This window comes from Molothrus ater, chromosome 3 (genome assembly GCF_012460135.2).
Source record: "Molothrus ater isolate BHLD 08-10-18 breed brown headed cowbird chromosome 3, BPBGC_Mater_1.1, whole genome shotgun sequence".
NCBI lineage: Eukaryota > Metazoa > Chordata > Aves > Passeriformes > Icteridae > Molothrus > Molothrus ater.
Genome location: NC_050480.2, coordinates 45034760 through 45060527, shown reverse-complemented (window position 1 = coordinate 45060527; position 25768 = coordinate 45034760). Strand labels below are relative to the sequence as shown.

Here is a 25768-nt window from a genome sequence, read left to right as displayed (position 1 = left end):
AAAGTAAAGATTAAAAAGAAACCAAATCCAATATTAGATAAAAGAATTTTACTAGCAACTTTGCACTTGTCTCTGGTTTGACAATTTCCTTATTACCTATACAGGTGTGACCTCATCCAGGGGAACTGGCATTTTAACATTGCCAATATTTTGTAATGTGTTACTCAAATGTCTACCTTTTGCATCTCAACCCAGTGTTTTCAATAGATTTCTTCACCAGAAAAAAAAAAAAAAAAAAAAAAAAAAAAAAACCAAAAGCAAATCTCCTCCCCTCAAAAAAAAATCAAACAAAAAAATTAAACAATAAAAGCTGCTTCTCTGGAATCTTGCTGACTCCTTCCCGTCACAAAGAGAAAAATATGATTACGCTACCTTAGACATCTTAGATTTGGTGTCACTGATAAGGAAAGACATGTTGTTGATTTCATTTTGTACCACAAAGTTCTGCTCTTCCCTTTTGAAATTCTGAAAATACACAAATCTCAGTTAGAAGCATTTATATGAGTCATCTATCTAAACATACCTTAAATAAAAGTACAAATTAAGTAGAAATCTGTAAAATCCACAAGTTAAGACAAGGGCAGTAAAAATTAACAGGTGATCAACAATGTCCTTGAATTTCAGCTTCATTTACATTGCATAACTCAGGTAGTCTATGTTTGGGGATTTTCTCCATGTTAGAGAGAAGGTAATGTTTCTCTAGCTATGAAAAAGATATGATAAAAATCTCACCCCTCCTCCAATTCAATATTAAAATATTGTACAGGTTTTCCCTTACTAATAAATTCATAATTCATTTTTCCCCATTATAAACTTCCACTATATTCAGGTACACAAGAAAATACTTAAATAAAATACTGAAATTATGAATATACAGGTGATTTCATTATCTGGTATCTACCTACAGTGTAATCACTTTTTGTGCACAGTGTTGTTTACAATAAATCTTACAGCCAAATTCAGGCACAAGTACTGAAGCTATAAGGTATCATGTTCCCCAGACTTGAGACAATTGAAGCTACAGCAAATAAAGAAATTTCATATAGACAAGAGTCCATACAAAGATCTAATGCCTTAAAGCAATTTGATTCTTTTGTGTTTTTAATTCTTTGTGCTCCAGTATTCACTGAATCAGGTTTTACTTAAGAAGTATCAGTACTTACTAGGTGGGACTACAAAAAGGCTATGGGGTTAAAACAATTGAAAAGAAAAAAATGGTAAGGATACAAAATGCAATGAGTTTAACACATTAAAAACAAATCCCAAATAACAAACCCATAACAAACAAACTAGAATCTGTAAGAAAAATATCTTTAATCAATTTACTATGTTACAAAAAACCTATCCAACTCTCTTATTTTCTCTGCCATTTCAAAAGTATTAGAAATGTGACTCATTAATATCTTCCCATCTGCAGTTTCACTTGTAATTAAATGTGTTTGACAAATATAACCACTAAATAACTGATCTACCTATTAAGAAGCCTCATTAAAAAGAAGTATTTACGAAGGAATTACTTACATGAGATTTTGACCAGTAAATGAAAACCTCAGCCACCATGCGGAACAACTCCTCTGCTTCAGGATTGGGCTCTTTGAGCCATTTTGCCCTAAAATTTGGTAAAAAGGTGAAAAAGGGGATAATCCTCATTGTCTTAATGCTTTGAAATAATTTTTCAACATTTTACAAGGATACAAGTCAACAAAACCAATAATATATGCTTTTAATCCTTTCTGGTAGCTGTGGCTTTTTGATGTCCTATTTCAAACCCTTACAAACCTTTAATATTAATCCTAATTCTAATCCAATAGATCTGGACTGAAATTTTGTTTTGTTTTCTTCTCAAAAAGCCCCCAGCTCCTCCTAAAAGTCAGAAAGCATTAGCTTGAGCAACTGCAAGATTGTCAGACTGAGTAAAAGCCACTTTAATTCAGTGCTAGGCACATCAAGGGACAAGAGGCGGTATCAATAAAAAGGAAGGTTTTATGAGATTCATTGACCTATTCCTCTCCACATACCTGTTATAGTCCACAAATCTAATCAACAAAGGGTAGAAGGCATAGAGGTCCCGTGCCAAAGTGGTGAACTCATCTAGGATGAGCAGTTCAGCCTCCGACATGTCACCTCTGCCTTCTGCTCTTAGATGTTCTTCATCCGATACAACCACTGCTGCCTTTTTCTTTAGTTTATCCATCAGTGGAAGGAAGTGTGTCTTTAAGAGCTGTGGCTTCGCTTTACTTATGATGGGCTGGGAAAACACTATTTAAGGCAATGAATATTATAATATATACCTGGCCACAAAATATAACTAAAATCTTTTACCTTTTCCCGCTTTCTTGAATCTTACTTCTATGCTACAGAGCCAAATCCTGCCCCCATTGAAATCAGCAGAAGTTTTGCCAAGAATTAAATGTGGTCAGGATTTCACAAAGTCAATTCACTTTGTCTGAGGGCAGAAATTGCAACCTCACAGACTAAGGCTGCAAGATCATAAAACTTGAAACACCTCTTTACTGGAATTCTGTCAGCATGGTATTTGTCTGCATAGTTTTATTGAGCAATGCCAAAGTTGTTTAATGGTATGGATGGATACAAATATAGCTACATAGCGCACGCACAAGTTTTCTCAGCTGCTGGCTCCTGGTTTGAACCTTGCTTGAGCGAAGGGGAGCTGGAAAGCATGCTCTGGTTATTTGAAAACCCATGGAAACATCTTGCCTGTATTTCTTCTGCACACTAAGTCTTGTATGTAGACACAAATGGGAGTGATTCAATTGATTCATTTCAGACTTGTCAGTACAAGCTTTTTAAAAATCTACTCATAATAGCAGTTATGTAAATTAGCACTTCAACTGGGCCCATTGGTACCAAACCATTTGTAACACACTGATTAAATTACATAGAATTTTAGGCAGTTGCTATCTATTCTTAGAGTGCATTACATTGCTAACTCTCAAAACACTAGGCATTCTGAATGCTGCCATGAATAAAATTACTAGTACAGTAAATACTGGAAAGTCATAAGAAAGTCTAATTGAAAAATTGAATCTACACCACTGAAGTGACTTTTCCTCAGAGATTGTAACACTGAGAATTAAAGTGTTTTAAAATTAATTTCAAGTGTTCACGAGATGATAGTCAATGTAACTATTACTAAAATGACATGAGAATTTCAACATTTCTTTGTAATGAATATATGTTAGATATATGCCTTCAAACCCAGGTTTTAAGGATCCAGCACTCATACAGAACAGCAAGGAACTGTATAATGCCTGCAAATGAAAATTTGCTATGTAATGAAAATGGGGCTAAAATACTATAGTCCTTGAATTTAATTTACTGCAAAAGGTACATGTGTATATTCTATGGAAAAAGAAATGTTCTAAGGTACTTCCTACATTACTTATAGAGAGATTAAAACACACTGCTTACACTGCTTTTTCTTTATACTTGGTATTTCTGGTTCATCCAGATCTGTATTGTTTAAAAATGTAAAAATATGAGTGTTCTTCTATTCCAGCTTTAAAAGGGTAAATACAGAGAGATTCAGAGTCTCTCTGTGTGTATATACATTCTGAATATACACACACATTTGTTTGATAGTTGATTTATTTTCACATCTTACCTGCTAGCCTCTTCATCCAGGCTCCTTCATCAATACCAAGGTTGTTATAGATGATTTTCAATATGTTACCCAACAGAGTGTTCATGTGCTCTGACGTCAAGGCTGTGCAACACATTTCAGCCTTGTCAGGATTGTTCTCAGGCCCATGCTCCCACCAGTGTGACATGTAACTACACAGCATAGGCAGTATGACTTCCATGATATGTGGCATTTGTGTGTAACGAATACCGGATTCTGCCAGTTCCACTATTTCTTCCATCAGCTTCATCAAGGAAGGAATGTTTGGGCAAACCTCTTCTACACTAGTTGGCAGATTGAGAACTGTTGAAAAAAAAAAATCAAATGTCAATAAACTAGGTCATAAAAGGAGAACAATTCTCTTCAGCTGCTATTCAATACAACTTCTCTTTTCTGTTTTCATTTGCATCCTTGTGATACAAAGGAAACATACCCAACACAACAATAAAAAACACATCCTTTCATACTGTTGAGCAATAAACTGTTTATATTACCAGTTCTGTAATTAAAATTTCTATATGAAACCTTCAACAATGTAAATATTGTGGAATGAACTCACAGAAATCAGATGCAATTTTCTATATAAAAAATAAACCTTAAATTTCAAAATCCCTTCCCGTGTAAGTTTTGCTGTTGAGAAAACAAATTGATACAATGAAATATCTCTCACCAATACATCAGATGAGACCTGGAATTCTAATAGAACAAACAGAAACCATTACCTATCCTAACAAATTGAGCAGATTTGAGAAACTGATTCTAGAGATGAATATGTGACTGTAAATGTTTACTTTTGAATTCATTTGAATTTTTAGTTCCTTCCTCTGAAAAGGCACTGCAGTTGCCTTGATTTTTGAGGCAGTTTCTTTCATCTACAAAAAAAATCTCTGCGAGCACAATCTGTAGCTCCTGCATGTTTAACATACAGACACATACCATGACATACACAGGTATCTAGAGAGCAAAAATTTAGCCTGCAACTTGTGAATGCATGTGTCTCTACCAGCATCCCACAACTCCTTGTTGTTGTTTTTGCCAAGCAGTATCTTCTCCTATTTAGAGCAAATATATTTTACACTGACATCACATAGTCTCCTTAAAGATTATGCAATTTGGACAAAACATTCAAATTTCTGTTAAAAGTCATGACAGTAGAGTGGACTTTATATGTATATAGTAAGCATGCATAATTTTTGATATTTTAAAGTTTGGATACTAGAGCTCCTTGGAGAAAAAATCAGTTATGCTCCCTTTTTTAAAAATAAAGGTGAAGTTATAAAATTATTGCCATTATAAACTGACATCTTACACAAACATACACTGTCATCTCGTGTGTCTGTAGTATGATACAGACTCAGCATATATGCAGAGCTGGTGAAGTTCTACTGCAACTTCTATTTATTTCAGGAACAATTTGTGCATGTGACCTTATTCAACAATCATGTTGCAGCATATGAAACATCAAGAATGGAATAAAAAGATATATGTAAATTAAACATACATAATGTCACTGTAAAATATCTGTACTGCCCTTTATGTCAAACAAAATTACAACCAATCTACATACTAGTCTGCTATTTTTTTAATTTATAAGGGCATAATATGTAATTAATATAGCAAAGCTATTTTCCTTCAGTTGCAAGCATGTTTTAGGGATCCAAAACTGTTTATGTAAACTGAGGAACCAAAGCTCCTGACAAGAATGCTTAATTTTATGATCAAATATAGAATATCTGAGATACTAAAAATGTGCAGTCTCTTCATTAATTAAATTCCAAAATAGTATTTTGAGAATGGTATCTCAAAATTAACATATCAGTAGCATTAGGAACATATAATGATCAGTTTTACCAGACTGAGAAAAGAAATTGATTAGAAAATTGATTTAGAAAGAAAGATTTAGAAAATAAATTAATCCATGAAATTACAAGAAAATTCTTGCATTATAAAATGTATGCAAAATCACACATCTTAAGGCAAGCAGCATTTATAGTGAAATCATGGTTTCATAATCATGATGTCAGTTTCTGAAATACCTGCTCTATCTCTTGCATTCTTGGTATTGTAGATTGAGTAGATATTATGCTTGTTCAAATGAGTTTCCAAAAAAGCCACTGGAAATGCCCCTGAGAAAGCAGCCAAGCACTCTCCTAGTGCTGATCGTTGCCTGTGAATTGACAAACACCATTAGTGACACACATCTTTGATCACAGAGCCACAGAATGGGTAAGGTTGGAAGGGACCAGCAGCGGAGTCAGCTGTTAAGTACTGACTGACCACACCTTGGGGTTGTGTTCTGAGATCAATGCATTTCAAAGAGAAGCCATGACATTACTGGGATCATCAACACAAGGACATGTACTTGGAAGAGAAGTCTAGCAACCCTCTGCTAATATATGAATGATATGTAAAGACATAAAATCTCAAAGGTGGCCTACACAGCTTATAGAAAATGAAAAATATACAGGGGAAACCAAAGTAATTATAAAAATGCCTTCTGTTCTATTACTTTCCTGTCAACTTTACTGACTGTATAATTCCTAGTATTAAGAAAAAGCCACTGGATAGAACGAGAGAACAAAATCAACTATCATTTTATCTAAGTGATATTTCACTTTTCTAAGAAATAATGATAATCACTTTTATGCTTAGTCTAGTATGAAAGTCAAGTTCTTCTGTTAGTGGAAAATTGTTTCTAATGATCAAGAGCTCTGAAATTTTATCACAAAGCCATTGCTTTAATATCTTCAACTATATGACATTTATTTGATAATCAAAATTCTTTGTGTCTCAAAATTTTAAAAAGCCTGCTTCTAGGAAGAAATAAGTGATGCCCTCCCCATCACTTCACTTGGGTTCTTCATGACAGCTATATAGTCTTTCTAATTTTCAGTTTAATTGATCACAGCAGAATTTAGAAAGGTGAGAAATCCCTAGCTGAGACCAAATCACAGATGTGACAGAAATTCAAGAGAATTTGAATTCAGGAGAACCATGAACTTTCAAGTTAAAAGGAAAAAAGACCTCAAAACTGACCTTGTGATTTAACAAGGTTCATCCTTGGTCTATAGTTTATCTCAGTCTTGAAGATTTTATTCTTTCTAGATCTAACTCATTAAACTTGATTTTGTTAAATCTTACTTCATTCCCATTATCACTCATACTGTTTTCTCCTTCCTTTTTTCCCCCTTTTCATTAAGTCTTCATAAGCAAAACATACATCCATCACACACACCTGAGAACAGCATGTGCTTTTTGATTTTGGTGGCAGACAATCACACAAAAATTATTGGTTATACTGATATATTTTGTCTTCAAAAGAAATCCTATATCCTTTATTTGCCGAACAGGAAAATAAATTAATTTTATGTCCTTAATGAAATCAAGGAGACCTTGATTTTCCACATATTTGGGGGGTTTCTTTACTTAAATTTTGGTCCCAAAAATTTTTCATACTGTTGCATGTGATACCACCACCAAGTAAGCAAGGGTATGTCATAGGGCTGCTCTAGAGTTATGTACAGGTTGATCTGCTCAAGAGTGTTACTTCCTAGACACTGAACTTCCTAGACTACTGCTGCCAATATCTGAAATGAATGCATTCTGTTTAGCTGCCTTCAGAACAGTGTTAGTCACTGCAGTGCAACTCTTCTGTTTTAAAAATTGAATATTTCTAGGTGTCTCTATTTTATGATCAAACATGGCTTACAAAGACCAAATGTAACTTGAAAGGCGGTTAGCAGATACAGAGGTATATAAAACAGCAATTGCAATGCCTCATTTACCTGGGTAACAGCTAGAAAACATACAGTGTTTTACAAGTGACAAAATTAAATTTAGGGTAATGAGAAAAAAATATACATCACAATTAAACATTATAGAAGGAAGAATATAACAACTCCTGAGCTGAATGACATAATTTTACAATACCTTAGTTAACCCTCAAATCAAGTGCTCTTCATTATAAAGTCAGATAATTTTAAATTTTTATTTTAATTAGGAAAAGTATTTTGAAAAACAAATAATGCAATATTTCAAACATATTATAGTAAATGCATCTGCTTTCCACTTAACATCTGAGCACATCTATATTTTCTTTCAAGATATCTTTCCAATAATACTCTTCTATATTAATTTCTGAACTGAAAATTCATAATGCTAAATATAAATGCAAATATTAAAAACAGAAGAATTATTTTCCTGCTTACCTCTCAACATAGATACTCTTGCTAGTTCCCAGAGCATATAAACTGGCCAATATTCTGTAACACGAGACCTGAACATCTTCCACTAAAGAGAAGAAGAAAACTATATTTACAAAGAGATTTTTCTTTGCAATACGTTCCCAAAGAATTAAAATAAATTATTTCAGACAATAACGGAATTAAAAATATTAAGCTAACAAAGGCAATCCACAGCAATTACCCACTAAATACAAAGTCTTTGGATGTCCAAGTGCTAGACTTTTTACTCGAAATTTCCATTTACTTAAATATCATGTTAATACATAAAATAGTAAACCTATTTCACTAGTACATTAATTTTATTAAATTAATGGCATACCAACTGCTCACACATGACACCTTTACAAACAGAATACCACTGTGCAAAATAAAGGCAATCCTGTTAAACAGATATTTAATTATTTTAATAACAGTTTATAATTTTTTTTTTCATTTAGGCACGCATAGCAGATAATAGCATGTACTTAATTTACACTTTAAACTTACAAAGGATTAAAAACAATAATTAATTATTTATTCCATATGAATACTTCACCAAAAGATGTTTTAAAATTATCAAGTAATTCAGTCATAAAACTGTAAGAGTAACCTTAAAAACTATTTGAAAAAATGCTTTTTTAGTGCAGTCTGCAGTAACGGTGTAACAACAGTGTAAGTACAATCAAGAAGGACAACACTCCCATAGATTCTTGCCATAGATATCTTTTGCAGTCTCTCCTACAGTGCTAATTTCATCCCTCAACATGAAATTAATGAAATATTGTGAGTAAAACAGGGAAAGACGGCATGGGCTGGGAGAGCCTACAAGATACTGTATCAAACTACAAGTCCAGCCCTTTATTGTACTGTGATTTGAGTTCAGATCATCTCAGAGTTCAGTGTTTTTTACATCATAATAGCAACCTCAGGTAGATTGACCCATCCTTGTACATGACCCACCCATGGAGTATACTCTAACCAGTACTCTCAGGTACAAGCACCAGGTCAAGACGCTTGTACAAATAAGATAAATCTTACTCTTAACAAAATGTAAAGAGAAGTTGTGTGTAAGAAAAATTAGTCTTTCTTCTATGCTCTAGACACAATAAATAGGCCCAATTTTAAATAATTCTTCTTTCCCAGTTCATGAATTCTAAATTTGGTGGTTTACACCAGTCTGATGTATGTAGAATAGCTGATTAAGAACACCAACTTAAGTGATAAAGCATTCAAAGCTAAATATTAAATTCCAAAACATGGGATACCAGAGACCAAAAATTATACAAGGCATGAACATGCTGATGACTGGAAAAGTGGTTTATGATGAACCAATTACTTTTTCTGGATACCATCAAAGTCTCTGGAATTTTACAGAAATAGTTTAATAAAATAAGTGGAAGTTTACATCTCATTACTTTCAGATCCAAGAATTCAAGTCCAAATTTTTGAAGAGTTCTTTTAGGGCTACTTTAAATAATACTTTTTAGAGATTCTAAAAGGAAAAAAAAATGGAGCTCAGTATTCTTTTCCTCCAAGTACTTCTCATGGATTTTCATAACTGAGTCTCAGAGTTAGCTATGGAGGGTAGGATTTCCCCCTTTAGTGCCATCTGGACACTAATACTTCTGTGAGTTCCTGAAATACATAAAATGCAATTTTTATGTGCAGGCTGCAAAGTCTGCAAAATTTTGGCTGCAAAATTTTGGGTTCGGGAGAATAAAGGACCATTGAATCCACTATAATCAGAACCTTTACAGAAATCCAATATCCACACTTTCATATACATTCCCTTCTCTGGTGTCTGAATTCTTCAGGGTCTCCTTCCACTTCTCCCTTTTCCCTAGAATTTTCAGAATTTAAGAAGCCACCCAGATTCCCCTCTAAACTGAACTGAGGTGCATGTATGATGTTGCAACACCATTCTTGTAGTATTTATAGATGGAGTAAAGACAAAGTAACTTACACAAAGTGAATTCTCACATGTGAAGAAAGCCACAGTAAATCTATGATAAAGTTATAAACAAAATTGATCCTTCTGACTTTGTAATCATGGACACATCTGCTTCAATATTTATTCAGAGTCCACTAAAACCTGCAGACTGTTTTTGGTCAATTGCTGCAAATGTTTGATTAAATCAATAAAAATTTTGTCAAAATGACATAGGATTTGTCCTTCTTTAATAGAATTGAGCATCTAGTAACGCTTACTGCATGACACTATAGATATTTTAATGGCACGGACATTCTGCAGACATATATATGATAGTATGATACATACGTATCAAATCTTCCCCAAACTGGTGCTGTCCAATATGCTCAAATAATGAAGATAGCACTGGCAGGAGAGCAACTGTGGTATAATTAATGATTTGTGTAACTCCTTTTGGCTGGTTTCTGCTGTGTGTAAACTGGCCTTGCTTAAGATTTTCCATCGTTTTCTCCAGATCCTCAGCAGCATTGTCCAAAAATGCTCTCAATGCCATCCTAACAGATTCCAGACCAGTTTTCATCACAGTCCTGTTTATATCATGCAAAAGAATGAAAAGGAAAATTATGTCATACAAGCATGGAAGAAAGCTTAGCCTTGGATTATATGAAATAGATAACTGAGATCCGAAGAAAAATATTTCATCTTTTGACATTGTAAAATCTCCTCAGAGCAGAATAACTGACTGAAAGCAAGATTCACAGGTATCCTGCAGAACACAAGGATACTTTATCTGTTTTCCTGCCAAGAAAATGGTCTTTCAGAATTTATAAAGTGATTCATTTGCCTTCAGAGAGGAAAAAACCCAAAAACTACATAACAAAAATAAGAATTAGTAAGTCTGTGATTTCTGACTCTAGAAAGAGAAGAATTGTCTCAGATTGAAGTTAGAAAATCTTCCTAATTAAAGCAGTAACATTTCTATCTCCAGAACAACGGCATGAGAAAGGAATGAGTAAAAACAACCACATCTGTTAAAATCAAATCAATAAATCAATAAATGCATTTATTATGTAACTATAGCACCATAATCAACAATATGAAGATGCAAACCAAGAGAATCATTATATGATTTAACTAGCTCAATTACAAAGATCCTTTGTTTAAAGAAAGTATCTCTTTAGGCATGTGTGAAATAAATTTAGGTGATGCTCTTTTGTAATTCAGTATCAGCCCAGTTCTTTTAGTCTGATTTTTTATTTTAAAGAGTGGATATGTACAGTTTCAAGAGCACTATCTTTAAACTTCCATGTTACATCCATTAATTCCTTAATCTCCATTTGGAGCTATTTTCACATCTCTACCAAGAGCTGAATTAGTGACCTTCACTTGTGTCTGTATTCTGTCTGTGTGATTGCATGGACTACAGATAATTTAAGACAAAAAACCCAAGATATTGCAAACTAAAGGCATACCATGCAAGAGCTGAGCCATATTAATGGCCATGATCATGACTCTACCCCCTAGCAAATGGAATATAAAACTTTTCCATAAAAGCAACTGCAAAGATATTGAGAAAGACAACTATATGCACATAATACAGACAATTGTTTTGAGACTTTATGCAAAGTGAAAAAATTTTCCTTAAAGTTTCCATGGAGGCAGTTTAAGCTATCATATTTTGTTTAAAAATGCAAAAATCTAAAAACCAGCTCTCAGCAGAGATGGCTGACTTTACAGCAAATGAAAAGCAACATATTACTCTCCAATATATCAATGTTGTCTCATCACAAACCTCACAATAATAGCTCAAGCAGCTCAATTCAACATAAAAGTAGCACTGACTTCAGGCAAAGGATTTGGGTTTTTTTCAAATTAGAACCTGAATTAATTTGCAAAAAAAACCACTCCTTGAGACATATTTACTGTGCATTTAACTCCTGAATTTTTTTATTAAACAGGGTAAGGAAAATAATAAACTATTTCTAAATTTATTTTGGTTCTGAGAAAGTCACATGATTAAAACCACATAAACTAACAGTCAGAAGTTTCTGGACACCACTGATCCATAATGAAATTTAAAGTGTAACCTACAAATACTATCCTGTCAAATCCTAGTAAATGTCCTGTTTTGCAATGGGAATTCTTTTCAGCACTGTAACTTCTCAAGTGTTGAAATTCTGTTGCCTTACACAGGTAGACCAAATGTAACTGCACATTACTTTCTTCAGTGATTTTCCTTGTACTTTAGAAAATACAATCAGTGTTACCTTGCATCCAAGGTCTGTCCCAGTATGTGAAGACAGTTGACTATTGATGTTGCATCGTTTCCTAGAGAGGGAGGAAAATTATCCACCAATTAAGCTGAGCATAGCACATAGCTTATTGACACACTCCTAACTGTACCCCTGGATTTAATGAAAGAATAAATGACATAGTAGAAGAGCAACTGAACTTCTGCATCATTTCATGTTAAAGAACATGCAGTTTTTTGTCTTAGCCTTGTTTACACAAATGCAGTAACTAGAGGCAGGAAAGCATCTCATAAAATAGCTGAGGCAGTCAAGATGGAAGTACTTAAATGTGGGGTTAATTAGAGCTGCAGCATATTTTCTGGTTTCCATTTGATTTCTCTAAGTTTTGCTTTAATTAATTCAAGTTTATCTGATTATTTATCTTCCCCCTCTCAGTAACATAAAAGCTATTAACTTTCCAAGTTGCTATTGCAACTTCCTGCTATTGCAGGAAGAGAACACTTATAAAAAATGTCATTAAAAAAGTCCATTCCCTGGTGTACCCCATAGCTTACAGATATTTATAGCTTAATTGGGTCCACATAAATAACAGTCCCTGAAATAATACACATATTCTATAATTATTTTTCCCATTTAAAAAGAGGACATACATACAAGAAGCCTTCTATACATATCTACATATGTACTTCCCAAAATGCTGCCATGTACAAGCCTCTTTCCTCTAAGATCACTTTTTAAATCCAGAACAGATGTATGCTATACAAATTTAAACCACAGCCTATTTTAAAATTTACTTTTTGAAACAAAATTGTGCAAAAATAAAACTGCCTTTTCTTGCTTTTCTTTAAATTTTCTTTATTAAAAAAAAAAGTAGAAACAAATCAAATGTTTAAGAAAGACTTCTGAAAATACTTCTGTCTGCATACTCTATTTTCTCACTGCTGGTTATTTCTTAAAAATACAAGTAAACATTCAAGTAAAATTAGTAATTGCTTCAGTGAAGTAGAGATTTTAAAAGATAAAGTGCAAGAAAGGTGTGGGAGGTTCATTGCAGCACTGAAAAAGTTGTTCTATGCTACCAAAATTAGGAAATACTGTTGTGGTGTTCATCCACAGCAGATTAAAAAACCTGGAGCACAACTTCCACAGCTGCCTCAGCCAGGCAGCCTCACCTTTTTTTCACTGGCATGTGTGATCATGCAATGGTAAAGCAAGCAGATAACAAAGCTGAGGCAACCTAAAAAATCCTACCAAAATCACTACCCCAAAAGACTAAGATTTTTTGTCAGATCAAACTTTTTTTCCTTATTATTTTGATGTTCTGGTGATAGGAATGCCTGTGCTGATGAAGAGAGTGCAGACCAGTGCTAATGACAGCAGGTATGGAGGGAAGTGCTCAAAGTACACCAGACTGTGTGTTAGACCACCACAGAATCATGGAATGGCCTGGGTTGGTAAAAATCATCTAGGTCCAACCTCCTGCTGTGGGCAGGGACACCTTCTATTAGACAAGGTTTGATCAAAGCCCCATCCAACCCAGCCTGAACACTTCCAGGAACAGGGCAGCCACAAATTCTCAGCAACTTGCTCCAGAATAGAATGGCTTACTCAAAATTTATACAATCAAGCTACTTAAATTTGAGAAAATATAAATTAATATGCTCAATTCACCAAAATTATTCACCAAAATCTTTCCATATCTACCCAGTAATACTAACGAAAATAAATCAATACATTCTTCCTCACGTACAGCCACAGCTCTCAAACAGTAAATTATTGTAGCCAAAATCTGCTTTCACATTGTAAACAAATAATGATTCTATGTTGAATGATAATTCCATAATCTTAGTGACACTCTCAGATATCAAATGTGACTAAGTTCACTCTGTAAGACATGCTTAATTTCCCCTTTTAACAAACTACTATATACATCTTAAGCTACATGACTTTCACTAATGATTTTCAGAAATGCAGCTCTATATTCAGAAGTACCATTCATATTCACAGTAATATAAAGTACCTATACAGCAAAACTATATAGAATTTTGATAATTGTTATAGCAAACTCCACACTATACATAAAAGTTATTATTGAGCAACACTTGCTCACAGAAGATGCCTTCAAAATGCACAAATAACTTTCTAGGCCCCAGGTGTGCTCAGTTAGGAGCACTTTCTCCTCTTCTGCACAGTCTCTGTCATTGCTGGAATAAGTGCAACTCTCTTAATCAGATTTTCTCACATCATGCAATTCACTTGCAGGGGAAGGCAAACTGTAAGGGGATTTTGACTTGAGTTTTTAAGTCCATAGTAAACAACCCACTCATGCTCCATAGTCTCACAATCACCTTGTCACAGTTCATACCAAAACTACTGTGTTGGCATAGATTTTGTAATCTGTTGTTACTGTAGTCTGGGCAAAGAGTTAAAAAACAAACTGTAGCTGTCAAATAATCAGCTGATCCTATCTGACTTATCTCCTAGCCTTTGAACCCAGCCAAACAACAAGAAATAAGCAAGCTGAGAAGTTGAATAGAAAAGATCTTTTCTTTAGTACTGAAGAAAGTTATATTGACTTAGGTTTTTAATTTCAACCATGACTCATTTTAGGAAAAAAAAATCTGAAAACCAAGTGCACAAATAACAAAAAAGATTTCCAAAATGTTAATAGCATAACTGAGCTAGTTCATTCTTTGAAGAAACAACGTAGGGCATAAATCAGAGCTTATGTGTAGGTTTGTGACATATTCCGCCCTCCAGAAAAAGATGCAACAATGCCACACAGCTGCAGAAATAACTCCATTCCTCCTATCATCTTTTGGCTTTATAGGCAAATCCTCTCAGCTCCTTCCAAAATATTTCAAAGCAATTATGCTAAAAAACTTCCAATCTTTCTTCTTAGTTTAATGGTTTTCATAATGGTCTGTAAAATTTTTAAACGCCACACTGCTGCAGCGAGTTCTTTCCCTTCAAATTGAATGAAATATGCCAGAATTGAGTTAGGTGCATGTTAACATAATCAAATTCTAATTCACTAGATAATTACCCAATTAGGTATGTTCATGGATGCTGAAGTTTGCACTGCATCCATCATTGAAGCCATGTATGCATAGGACGTACTATTCCAGCTCTCCTAGCACCACGGCATAAGAGAAAATTGCAAAGAAAATATGCCAAACATTGCATATAATGTATACACTTGATACAGACTTCAGATTGACTTCAATTCAGTGATTTTCACATGGCATAAGACAAACACCAAGCTCCTGCCAAGGTCACATAATACCAGAAAGAGGGTACACATGCGTATGTGGAGTCAAGCACATCTGAGAATATTCAAGAATTCCACAGACGATAACTAAGCACCTCAGCCCACTTCTAATTTTCCTTAATGACTTTCCAATAAAAATGTGCAGTTCTGATTGTCAAATGTTTTTCCTAAACTATTCAGAATAACATAACAAATCAGTAATTTTAATTTACTCATCAAAATTCTTCGATATGATAATGAAACCCAAATATTAGTTCAGACACAGAAAACTAAAAAGCCCCAATCAGCCCCCCCAAACTGAAAACTACAAAAGCTTTTTATTCAATCTAAAATAGTCTTTGATCTACCAGTCTAAACAATCGGTGGTCTGTGTAGACCATGCATTTCAGCCATGCAGCATGCAACAAAGCAGCACTTAATACAATGCAAAAATGGCAAAGAAAACCAAGTGATGGCCATGCTAGTATTTGTCAAGGGTCTCCTTACCAAACAGTGAAATCCTATGCCTGACAAGAACTCCAAGTTTGCAGAACAGGCTGAAGACAAAAGAAAAATAAAAGAGAAGAGAAGGGAAAAGGAAAAAAATAAGGGGGGGGGGGGGGGGGGAAGAAAGAAAAAATAACAGCTGATATATGAGCAGGAAAAGCAACATGATGTCACGCAGAAAGAATCAATTGTCTGAGCAGAATGTGGGACAGAATACTAAAGAAAGAATTTTCAAGTGCATATCCTTAACAAACATGGTTAAATAAGCACATATTATAATTAAAAAAAACAAACAAAAAATTAAAAGCAAAGCTAATTAATATAAAAGCGTTCTATACAATAACCCACAAGGAAATAACCATCAAAGCTTTAAAAAGTAAAACATGGTCATTGTGCTACACAGGATACCACTAACAATTTGAAAACACAAGGCAACGGAATCAAATTAAGTGAGGTGTGTGATGGCAAATGTTTAACTAGTTCAATTAGGATTTTGTAAACTTGAACACAGTAAGAATTTTTCTTCGAATAAGTTGTTTTTTTTTTTCAATATCACCTCTTACATGGTTTTAAACAATATGATCAATGATTTTGTTTTGCATGTTTGAACTACTTCCTGTGCTGATAAACAGCACTCCATTGAGAAAAAAGAAGAGTAAAATTTTCTGTTAATTCATAGAAGCAGGAGCAAACTACCCTATCCAAATTGACCTGGGCTCCAGATTGAAGTTGGAATTATATCAATCTTCAAGATCTGGTTTGGCATGAGAATTTTCACCAGGAACATCCATTTTTGTGGTATTATTTTATGCTGCAAACCCTTTCATCTGCTATAAATGACATGAACAATATCATGTCATTTTATTAAGCTACGTAATTAATAGGTATACTAGCTATTTATTAGCCTCTGATTTAAAAGCAAAAGATACAATAAGCATGTCTGCACAGCCTATGGATGAGATCTGAACATGTTGTTCCATTGACAGACAAGAGCACAGTGTCAAATGGAAACATTTATGTCCAGAATCACAACAGCCAGATTAATGTGGGATTGAATCCAGCTAATTAGATAATGCATAGTGATCCACTCTAGCAACAGCAACTGCTCTGTTTTAGAAATGAGCCTGCTTGGTGCATGTTCAGGGATCTCAGTTCACTTTTTATTCCATGAAGCAGACAGACTATATATTGTTTTATGAGGATCTTGAATCACCAAATCCAACAGGAAAAGATGTAGAGAAGCATGTTAGCATCACATAGATTTTGTGTCCATTCTGGAAAAGACATAAATAGCTCACCACTCCATCTTATGTTCTGACAGACAAATGTTACTCAACTGACTGTACCATTCAGCAGATGCTATGCTTTCACAAAGTGAGACTGAAACTATCATCTACAGTGCCTTTAGTTGAGGCAAATAAATAAATAAATAACTCCAAATTTCCAATACCTAGATTGATATTTAGAACCAATTTCATACAACTACAGTAGTTAGATAACTTGTAACTTGGTCTACTGGATGAGAAATTCGAAAAACCCAATCATGAAGAGGTTGGTTACAAATACAACAGCATATAATGCCACCACATTTCAGGAAGAAGTCTGACCCATATTTGTCAGCAAAATAGATCTGGATTTACTGTATTTTCTGAATATGGAATGGTTGTTGCATATGCCAAGACTTTCACTGCATTATCAATATCCAAAATTATACTCTTCCACAGCTTAATGAATGCAAGTTTATTGTCACTGGAGAAGGAAAGCAGACAGGAATTGCTCTTAGCTTAAAACAAATTCTGTGTTGGAGGTGCACTCAATGGAATTAGCTATTACTCATCCAAGATTTCCCTGCATCTGTTTTCTTCTCCTTGGCTGACACATCTGGATGGCACATAACCCAATCAAGTATGGCAGAAGCTCTGATCTTTTTGCAGGACTATAAGTTCTGGAATCTCACACAGCTACAGAGCATATGTGCATAAATCCTGAATCTCTATACAGCAGGTATGCTGATATAGCTGACATTTTCCAGAAGGAGGGAGTTTATTGGCATGACTTAACATCTGTAAAAATACCGTTATCCAGGACATTACAGACAGAAAATTAGCAGCTCATAAGACTGGAAAATTATTTATATGCATGCATTTCGATACAGTTTTTAAATCCCTTGAAGAACAGCATTGAGATAAGCTGCCAGTTCAGATTAGTCCATGAGATGATGCAAAGTCAATACAGCCATTACTTACTTGAGCTTAATATTGTGATAAAAACTTCACTCAGCATTCACACAATCTTGCAAGCCACGGTGGTCATGTCTGAATGACCACCAACTGGCTGTCAGCCTCAAAATGCAGCAATTCAATATTGCATGGGTCATGCCCAAGAACAGCCAAGAAGGCAATCATCATACATGCCCACGTTACAGGTACTCAAGAGATCCTGTGTGAAGCTTGTAATCCACTTTACTAAAGGGGAAATGTGGGTTTCAATTCAACCAGAAGTGAAATTACATTAAAACATCTTAGAGAGATGGTCTGCAAAAAAGAGTAACTTCAGAGAAAGAATCAAGTATTTCTGTGATAGTACTACTCATTACTATTTATAAAACTATAGAGCAGAAAGAATGCAACTCCCTTATTTTTATGACATGGACATTATGGACATTAATAACGATACTTATTGAAACTCGGCTACAAATAAGTTTGGCTTATAAATCTAACAGAAAATTTTGCAGGAACAATGATTTCAGTGTATACCTATTTCTAACAGTTAGGAATATCAGAAAAATGATACATAACTGTATAGCCTGTGCCACAGAATGTGCAAGTGTTTTGCTGTTGAATATAAGGATAAATTGAAGTTCCCTGCATGCTAAAATCATCACCTTTTAAACAGCATATAGTAACTCTGTATTCCTCTCCATTTTATACAATGAATTTTCCTAATGGAAAAAGAAAGTGAAAAATGCTTAATTTCTGTGTACATAAAAATATCTCTGTGCCTCCCACTTCTCACTTGCCCACATTCAACTGCTGCTCTTTAAAGACCAACACACATATGCATAGACATTAATATTATTTTAAGCTTTACCTTGTCACCATTTCTTTCTCTTTATTAGAGGCATGGCCTCCACTGCTGAGAGGCCTACTTGCTGAAGATAAGAAATACAGGCGATGATTTTTAAAGTACTGATCAATCAAAGGAAGCACGACCTGAAATTATATCAGAAAGAGTGGTTATCTCAGGATGTTCTTTACTATGTTCTGTATTATACTTTGTAGGTCACAACTAAAGACAAGAGATTTCAAACAGGTTTTCTGTCTTAAAACTTTTGTCTATTTGGATTTTTTCTTTAAATTTTCTCTGAATTTATTTAATATTCAAGGCATTTAATATGTCATCAAGTAAGGCAGCAGAAGAAATTACATTATCACTGGGACTTATGTGTGGGGAGTTTTTAGGAGGAGTACAAGGCAGAAAGTATCATTTAATTTTATCTCACAATTTAAGATTTTTCCTATACCACATAACCAAATACAACTATTGCTTTTTGGTCCTTTTAATGTAGGTTTAAAAAAATTCACCTACAACTGTCAGCATGCAAACAGCACTTATTTCTAGATTTTTCAAAATAACATCACTTACTAAGGGCTTGTGCCACAGAAGTTTTTCTGTTTACTTTCTGTGATGATTATTACTCAGTGCCCACTACAGGTGTCAGACAGCAGCTGATCCAAAACAAATGGCCGAAAAGAAAATATGGAATTGCTTCCTTTTTGGAGCATGGTTCACAAGAGAGTGGGATGCTAGCTTCTGAGTCAATCAGCTTGACAAATAATACCACATGGAAGTACTCTAAGGCATTGAAATAACAACTTACTGCAAAGGACACCAGAGTTAGAAAATGCTGCAAGCAGTCACATCTTCTTACTCATTAATGAATTCAAAAGGCATTTTAAATATGCAAATATCATACAGGATTTTATGTTTGAAAGGCAATAGCAGATTTTCTTGGTTTATAAAGTGGAAAATCATGACAGAAAAAGGAGAATTGTGCTGAGAGGAATTTCATGGCCGTCAGGAGGAAGAGGAAGGGAAAAGTGCAAATTCCTGCATCTGGGGAGGAAGAAGTCCAGTTACCAGGACACACTGAGAGCTAATCAGCTGAAAAGCAGTTTTTCAAAGAAGGACCAGGGGATCCTCAGTGGACAGCAAACAGACCATGGGCCAAAAAAGCAATCTTATTGCAAAGGTAGCCAACAGCAGTGTGGATTGAACTAGACAGAGTGCTTGTCAGCAGGTCCAGGGAGGACCTGCTAGACCTTCCACTCTACTCAACTCTGGTGAGAGCACATCTGAAGTGCTGTATCTGGTTCTGGGCTCTCTAGTACAAGAGAACACAGTAGGTTCTCTCAGACCATCAGGAAACACATTTTTACTGTCAGAGTGACTGAGCACTGGCACAGGTTGAGCAGAGAGACTGTGGAGTTTCTAACCTTGGACATATTCAAAAGATGTCTGACATGGCTCTCTGACAGTGCTAAGCAAAGGGTCCTTCCAACCTCAGCCATTGTTTGACTCCGTGATGGAGACGACAACACGGTTTTAAAACAAGAGAAATAACTACCATGACACTGACAGATACACAGCCGTGTTAATTCCAATAACTATTGCTCACATTAACCCACCTGAAGATTGTAAAAGAGAAAATTCTTCAAAATTAGACTAAGCCAGAAAACAGAAAATGTAGGGAGCTTCTGAATAATATCATATGAGTAGCTGCATATCATGGAGCAGGAAATAATGAGAATAAAAAATATAGTCTTGTAATCTTCCCACATCTATATTTCATCCCACGTTGTTTTCAAGCTATTTTTATTACTGCTGTTTTTAATTAATAAAAGAATGAATTTAACACAGAAAAACACCACTATAACAATAACAGTTACTAAAAAATATGCTCTCACTTCTGTTAATCACTATGTTGACAAAGAATAAGCAAAAATATACTGTACTTTGGCAAAAAACTTAATTTCTTGTTCATATGGAAATTGCTCTCCTTTGCCTCTGCTGCCACCATCTGCAGAGAGAAGAAAAATAAGTTCCTTGTTATGTATCCTAATTACAGTCTACTCTGCATTTTTCTCTAGGAAGTGTACACTATAAACAAATAATACTGGTCATCTTTAGATGTAGATTTAAGGCACCTCAAACAGTATAGGCACTAGTTAAAGTGGCATTTTATGACTTCCTCATTAGAGGAAAAGTAACAGCAAATAAAATGTATAAATAATAACTGCCCAAATCTTCATAAAAGTGTAGGCATCTCATAGTACAAAGAGACATGGATGTTTTTGTGAGATAAAAATCTGGTGTTGTGTTTATCTGTTCCTGTTACACGTGACAATTTGGAAACATGAACTCAGATTCTAATAACACACCTTTCTCCAGTTGTTCCCGGGAGAAATGGAATTAATGAATTTTCATTTCTTATTTATGAACTTGGTACTAAAGAACAAAATTAATGGTTAGATCTATTCAACTAAAATTAAAAATGCTTCTCTCCTCCCCTACCATAAAAAACAAAATCTCTTTCAAAATAAAATCTCTTACAGCTCCCAAACTATTTCTAGTTTATTTACTGTCTTCTTTCCATTAATCTATTGAGGGACTCAAACAGTATTTGTTCCACCAATGTTTCTAGTGTTTCAGTATTTAATCATTATCATTCTTGCAGTTAGCTCAAATTTATGTAATTAGGAATGATGAAGCCATGGTAATCAAGCATTAGCAGCAGAAGTAGCCTGGTGAGTTATCAAGACCAGACTTTTGCTACTGTAAGTAACCATGGCATATAATAACTCCTAAATTTGCCAAATTTCCACATTAAAACTAGATTGGTTTTTAGGTGAGTATTGATTTATTCAATCGCCCTGATGTTCCTGTTACTGTCATTTACAGTATATATCACTATGAGGCACAGTATATGTTATATGTCATTGCAACTCCCATGTTCACAACAGAAGCAGCATCTGGCCAGGTGTTTTTAGCTTTTACTGCTCATATAAGAAGATGGCTTGGGTCACCAAACTTTTGTATTTTTTTATCTTCACCAAAAGCAGATAAATCTTTCATAGTGTTGTTCACAAAACATGTGCTGGCTATTTGCGAAAGAACATTCCTATTGTGGGAGTTTGTTGAAGATGTTTCTCTACTCCCTTTTTGAGAGAAAATTTCACAATGGTACAAATGACTGGTTTCATTTGCTCTCTGAAAAAGGGATTGCATGTGAATAGTATTACTGTGCACACAATAGGGATTACATGTGAATAGTATTATTGTGCACATGTGAGAGATTATAATTTTGTGCATAAATGCAAGGGGGCAGATAGTTTTCTTTTACAAAGAATGAAAGTCATAAATTTTTGCTGAAAATTTTTAATCTGATGAATGAATATGGGAAATTGCAATGAATGGCAGGTTCATAACTCCAAAATTCATGATCTTCATCAACTACAGGAAATTAAAGGGAAAACTAATCCAGAAATGTATCAATCTTTAAAAAATTTTTCTGGTTATTTTTATAACATCTGAAATATTAGCTTATAATTGTTTTAAAAAATGTGCAAGGGGTACTATACCAAACTCCAAAATGTACTGATGGGCTTCATCCACATATCTTATAAGCTGCTGAAGGAAACTATAGGCAAAGCGTTTCTCAATGGAAGGCGTGTCTAATTCCAGGTCCTTAAGTCCTCTGTAAAAGGAAACAAGTAAATTTTTACACATACAGAAGGACTCCAAGTAGTCTTACCTCTCCATGTAGTCTGACACCATTTTTTCTAGTAATGATCATGTGCTTATTAATATAAGATTTTTTTTGTGTTTAATGTAAACAGCACTCTCACACTTAGATTTTGAGCAATTTGTTAAGACACAAGTAGATTTCCCAACCAGAAGTCTAGAAAAAAAATTACACTTGTCAATCAAAATAATCCACTATTATTATAATTTCTTTCCATTACTTGTAATATCTTACATTTCCCTACAAGGACTGATTCTTGGGTGAGGAAGTTTGGAAGCTGAAAAAATACTTTGATTTAAACAATCAAACTAGAAATAAATCTAAATATCCATCACTATGACTTTTCCCAAAAAGTCTGCTTGCAATCACTTTTCCAGCATGTTCCATCCATGTTAGTTACCAGTCTGACAAAAAAAAACCATCTTTCTACAAGAATGAAACTCCAAAGCATGAATCCATGTCATGGGATGACACCCCTAGCAACAAGCTGGCATTGACACAAGCCTTGTTTATGCAGGATCAGGACTTAATTGATGGCACATGAAACAGCTATTCTTAAATAAGCAAGGGAATCAGTCACACCTCATCTTCCTGACTTATGCACCAAGTTAAATTGGTACTCAGCTAGGCTGCAAGTTGAAAAAGTATACCTACTGCGTACATACAGAATAGAATTGCCTGTGTATTGCACATTTATGCTTTAAATTAAAGCATATGCCTAGAGACACAAATCTGGTAGACAAAATATAAAGGAAACAATGCCGGAGAACAAAATTCTCAAGTTTACTAACTAAGGGACCATTGAGAAACTTCAGACACAACTTTAGAGAGGGCCACCTGAACTTTGGAACTCCTAAGAGAAAGGGACATGAGAATTTGGATTATTTGAGGCAGCTCAATACACAAAGCAACGATAGACTGTACAGGGGGGAAGAATAAAAAGCAAAGTACAGAAGGGACGAAAACTGATTTCAAAACAGCTGGTCACATGTAAACTGTCAAATCAATTGACTGGCTGAGCCCTGTACCTTATCACTAGAGTTTGTCCTAAATTCCTATTAAATGCTTTCATAGCTGTATCTCTATGTATTATCACTCACTATTCCATCGGCTGTCAGAAGTAGATGGCAGCTATCGGCAAGACCAGCATGAGCTGGATACTGGGCCAGCAACTGGAGTCAGGCTTGGGGTGTAGGTGCCCCCAGGTCTGTGACAAGTGGGGTGAAAGAAAGTCTCAAGAATTAGTAGTTAGAGATGCCACAGCTTTGGGGACAGCTCTGTGAGCCCTACAGACCTTGAGGCCAGAGTGGCAGCTTCAGCAGGGCACTGGCATAAGTGCATTTGGTCGCAGCCATTGGAGTCAGACAGTCAAGGTCATAGAGCAGGGTCTGCAACTCCAGAAACTGGAAGTCCCAGCTTCCTGCCACTGGGGTGGGACTGCTGTGGTCTAAAAAAATTCCAGCTAATGTGAAAGAGCAGTGTCAGTAAGATGAGAGAGGGCTTCTGCACCAGCAGTTGAAGTGGGCCAGAGTGCTACATGCTTGGTAGGGGGCAAATGTTTCTATCTTCCCTGAAGCCATTTTGCATGGGGGTGAAGAGACCTGAATGGTCACTGTCAAATAAAGACTGTAAAGAAATGGGAGCAAGGCATATATGGAAAGCACAGTAGTGAGCAGACCAAATTAAAACATGAATCAGGCCCTTGTTTGTTTAGACAAGGTAGTCATCAAAGGTGCAGCAAGTACATTGCGTTAAACATCGTGGAAAAGGCTGCATTTAACCAGCACAGGAGGGTGCAGATGTAGCAAGAACTAGTAACAAGACTATGGGTGGGTCCCAGTTAATAGTTATTTTACCATCCTTCTTAGCCTTCCACTCCCAAAAAAACCCCAAAAGCCACTTTTCTCTTGTCTTTAACAGGAATAAAAAGGGTTATTACTCCTGAATGCAGTTGATCATATTGTCAGGGAATAAGGAAAGAAACCCTTGCTGTCTGACATCCCTCTTTGTACATCCTACTGCACTGAGAGGAAATAAAATCAATTATTACAGCTAACCTGTAAGATTTTACCAAAATTATCAGATTAACTGTGGGACTCTAGAAACAGGCTGGAATTCATATTTGATAGAAAAGAAAGGAAGTAGGCAGATTTTAGGTAGATGTGCAAGGCCAATTCACAGTGATTACTTAAATTGATCTCAGTGACTGTTTCGTTCACTTACTAATGTTCAAGTAATGCAAGGCTCAGATATGCTTTCAGCCTTTCTAGAGATTCTGATTTCCTAAGTCATGCTGATAAGGCAGAAAACATTACAAATTAATTAAAAATGTATTCATGCTACATTTAGAAGGTATATACACCATTTAAAAATGAATTATGCACGTTATTCAGCAGACTATTCAACTATTATTACATTTACACTGTGGATTGTTTAAAAAATAATACTTTAAATGAACTCAATTGAAATAAAGTAGTTGTATGTTTTAGAAATAAAACTGTCTTATCTTACCAATTGTCTAGAAATTCCTTTAGAGAGAGACATGTGTTTGAAGATGTGTATGAACCTGTAACTAAGACTTAATAATTCCATCACTTGCAGAAAACTAGTAAGTTTACTAACAGTTGGATGCATGGACACATGCCAGAAAGAAAAACCTGCAATATTGAGAGGGAAAGTAGAAGACATGCAGACATTCTGGAGAACTCTGTTCATACCTTCCAAAACCCCTGCTACTAACTTTGTAATTCATTTCTTCCTTACAATGTTTTATATGAAGGAGCTCATCCTTATTCCCAGGTATTGAAACATAAAAAATAATCACAAAAAAAGCAATAACAGAAACAAAAAAAAACCCACCACAACCAACCAAACCACAAAACAAAACAGAAAAGACCACTGAGGAAAACCTTCTGTGATATTAATACTGAACTGAGAATTACCTGGAGACAACATATCCATTAATCTGTAGAAATTTCAGAATATCCTGTGCTTTTTCTCTGTCCTTGGCTTTTTCTTTGGCTGTGAGTGTATCATAAGGGACAAGAAGGGGATGGTTGCCTCCTCCTACTATGGAGCATCAAGAGAATTAAAATTAAAAAGTTATCTGTTGACATGGTAAGTCACAGTATGTAAAAGTACTATCACAATAATACACA

The 25768-nt window shown here is 35.0% G+C and overlaps 1 protein-coding gene across 1 annotated transcript in view; it reads right to left on the bottom strand.

Annotated features, from left to right (window-relative positions):
- The window catches only part of RYR2 (ryanodine receptor 2), a 385720-nt gene that overhangs the window by 69515 nt on the left and 290437 nt on the right, over positions 1 to 25768 (bottom strand). The window contains 13 exon segments of the mRNA XM_054514420.1: positions 373 to 465; positions 1522 to 1609; positions 2019 to 2259; positions 3626 to 3946; positions 5680 to 5810; positions 7852 to 7933; positions 10145 to 10383; positions 12064 to 12124; positions 15806 to 15855; positions 18896 to 19017; positions 20821 to 20885; positions 22447 to 22562; positions 25553 to 25679. Coding sequence (XP_054370395.1) covers positions 373 to 465; positions 1522 to 1609; positions 2019 to 2259; positions 3626 to 3946; positions 5680 to 5810; positions 7852 to 7933; positions 10145 to 10383; positions 12064 to 12124; positions 15806 to 15855; positions 18896 to 19017; positions 20821 to 20885; positions 22447 to 22562; positions 25553 to 25679 — 1736 coding nt within the window.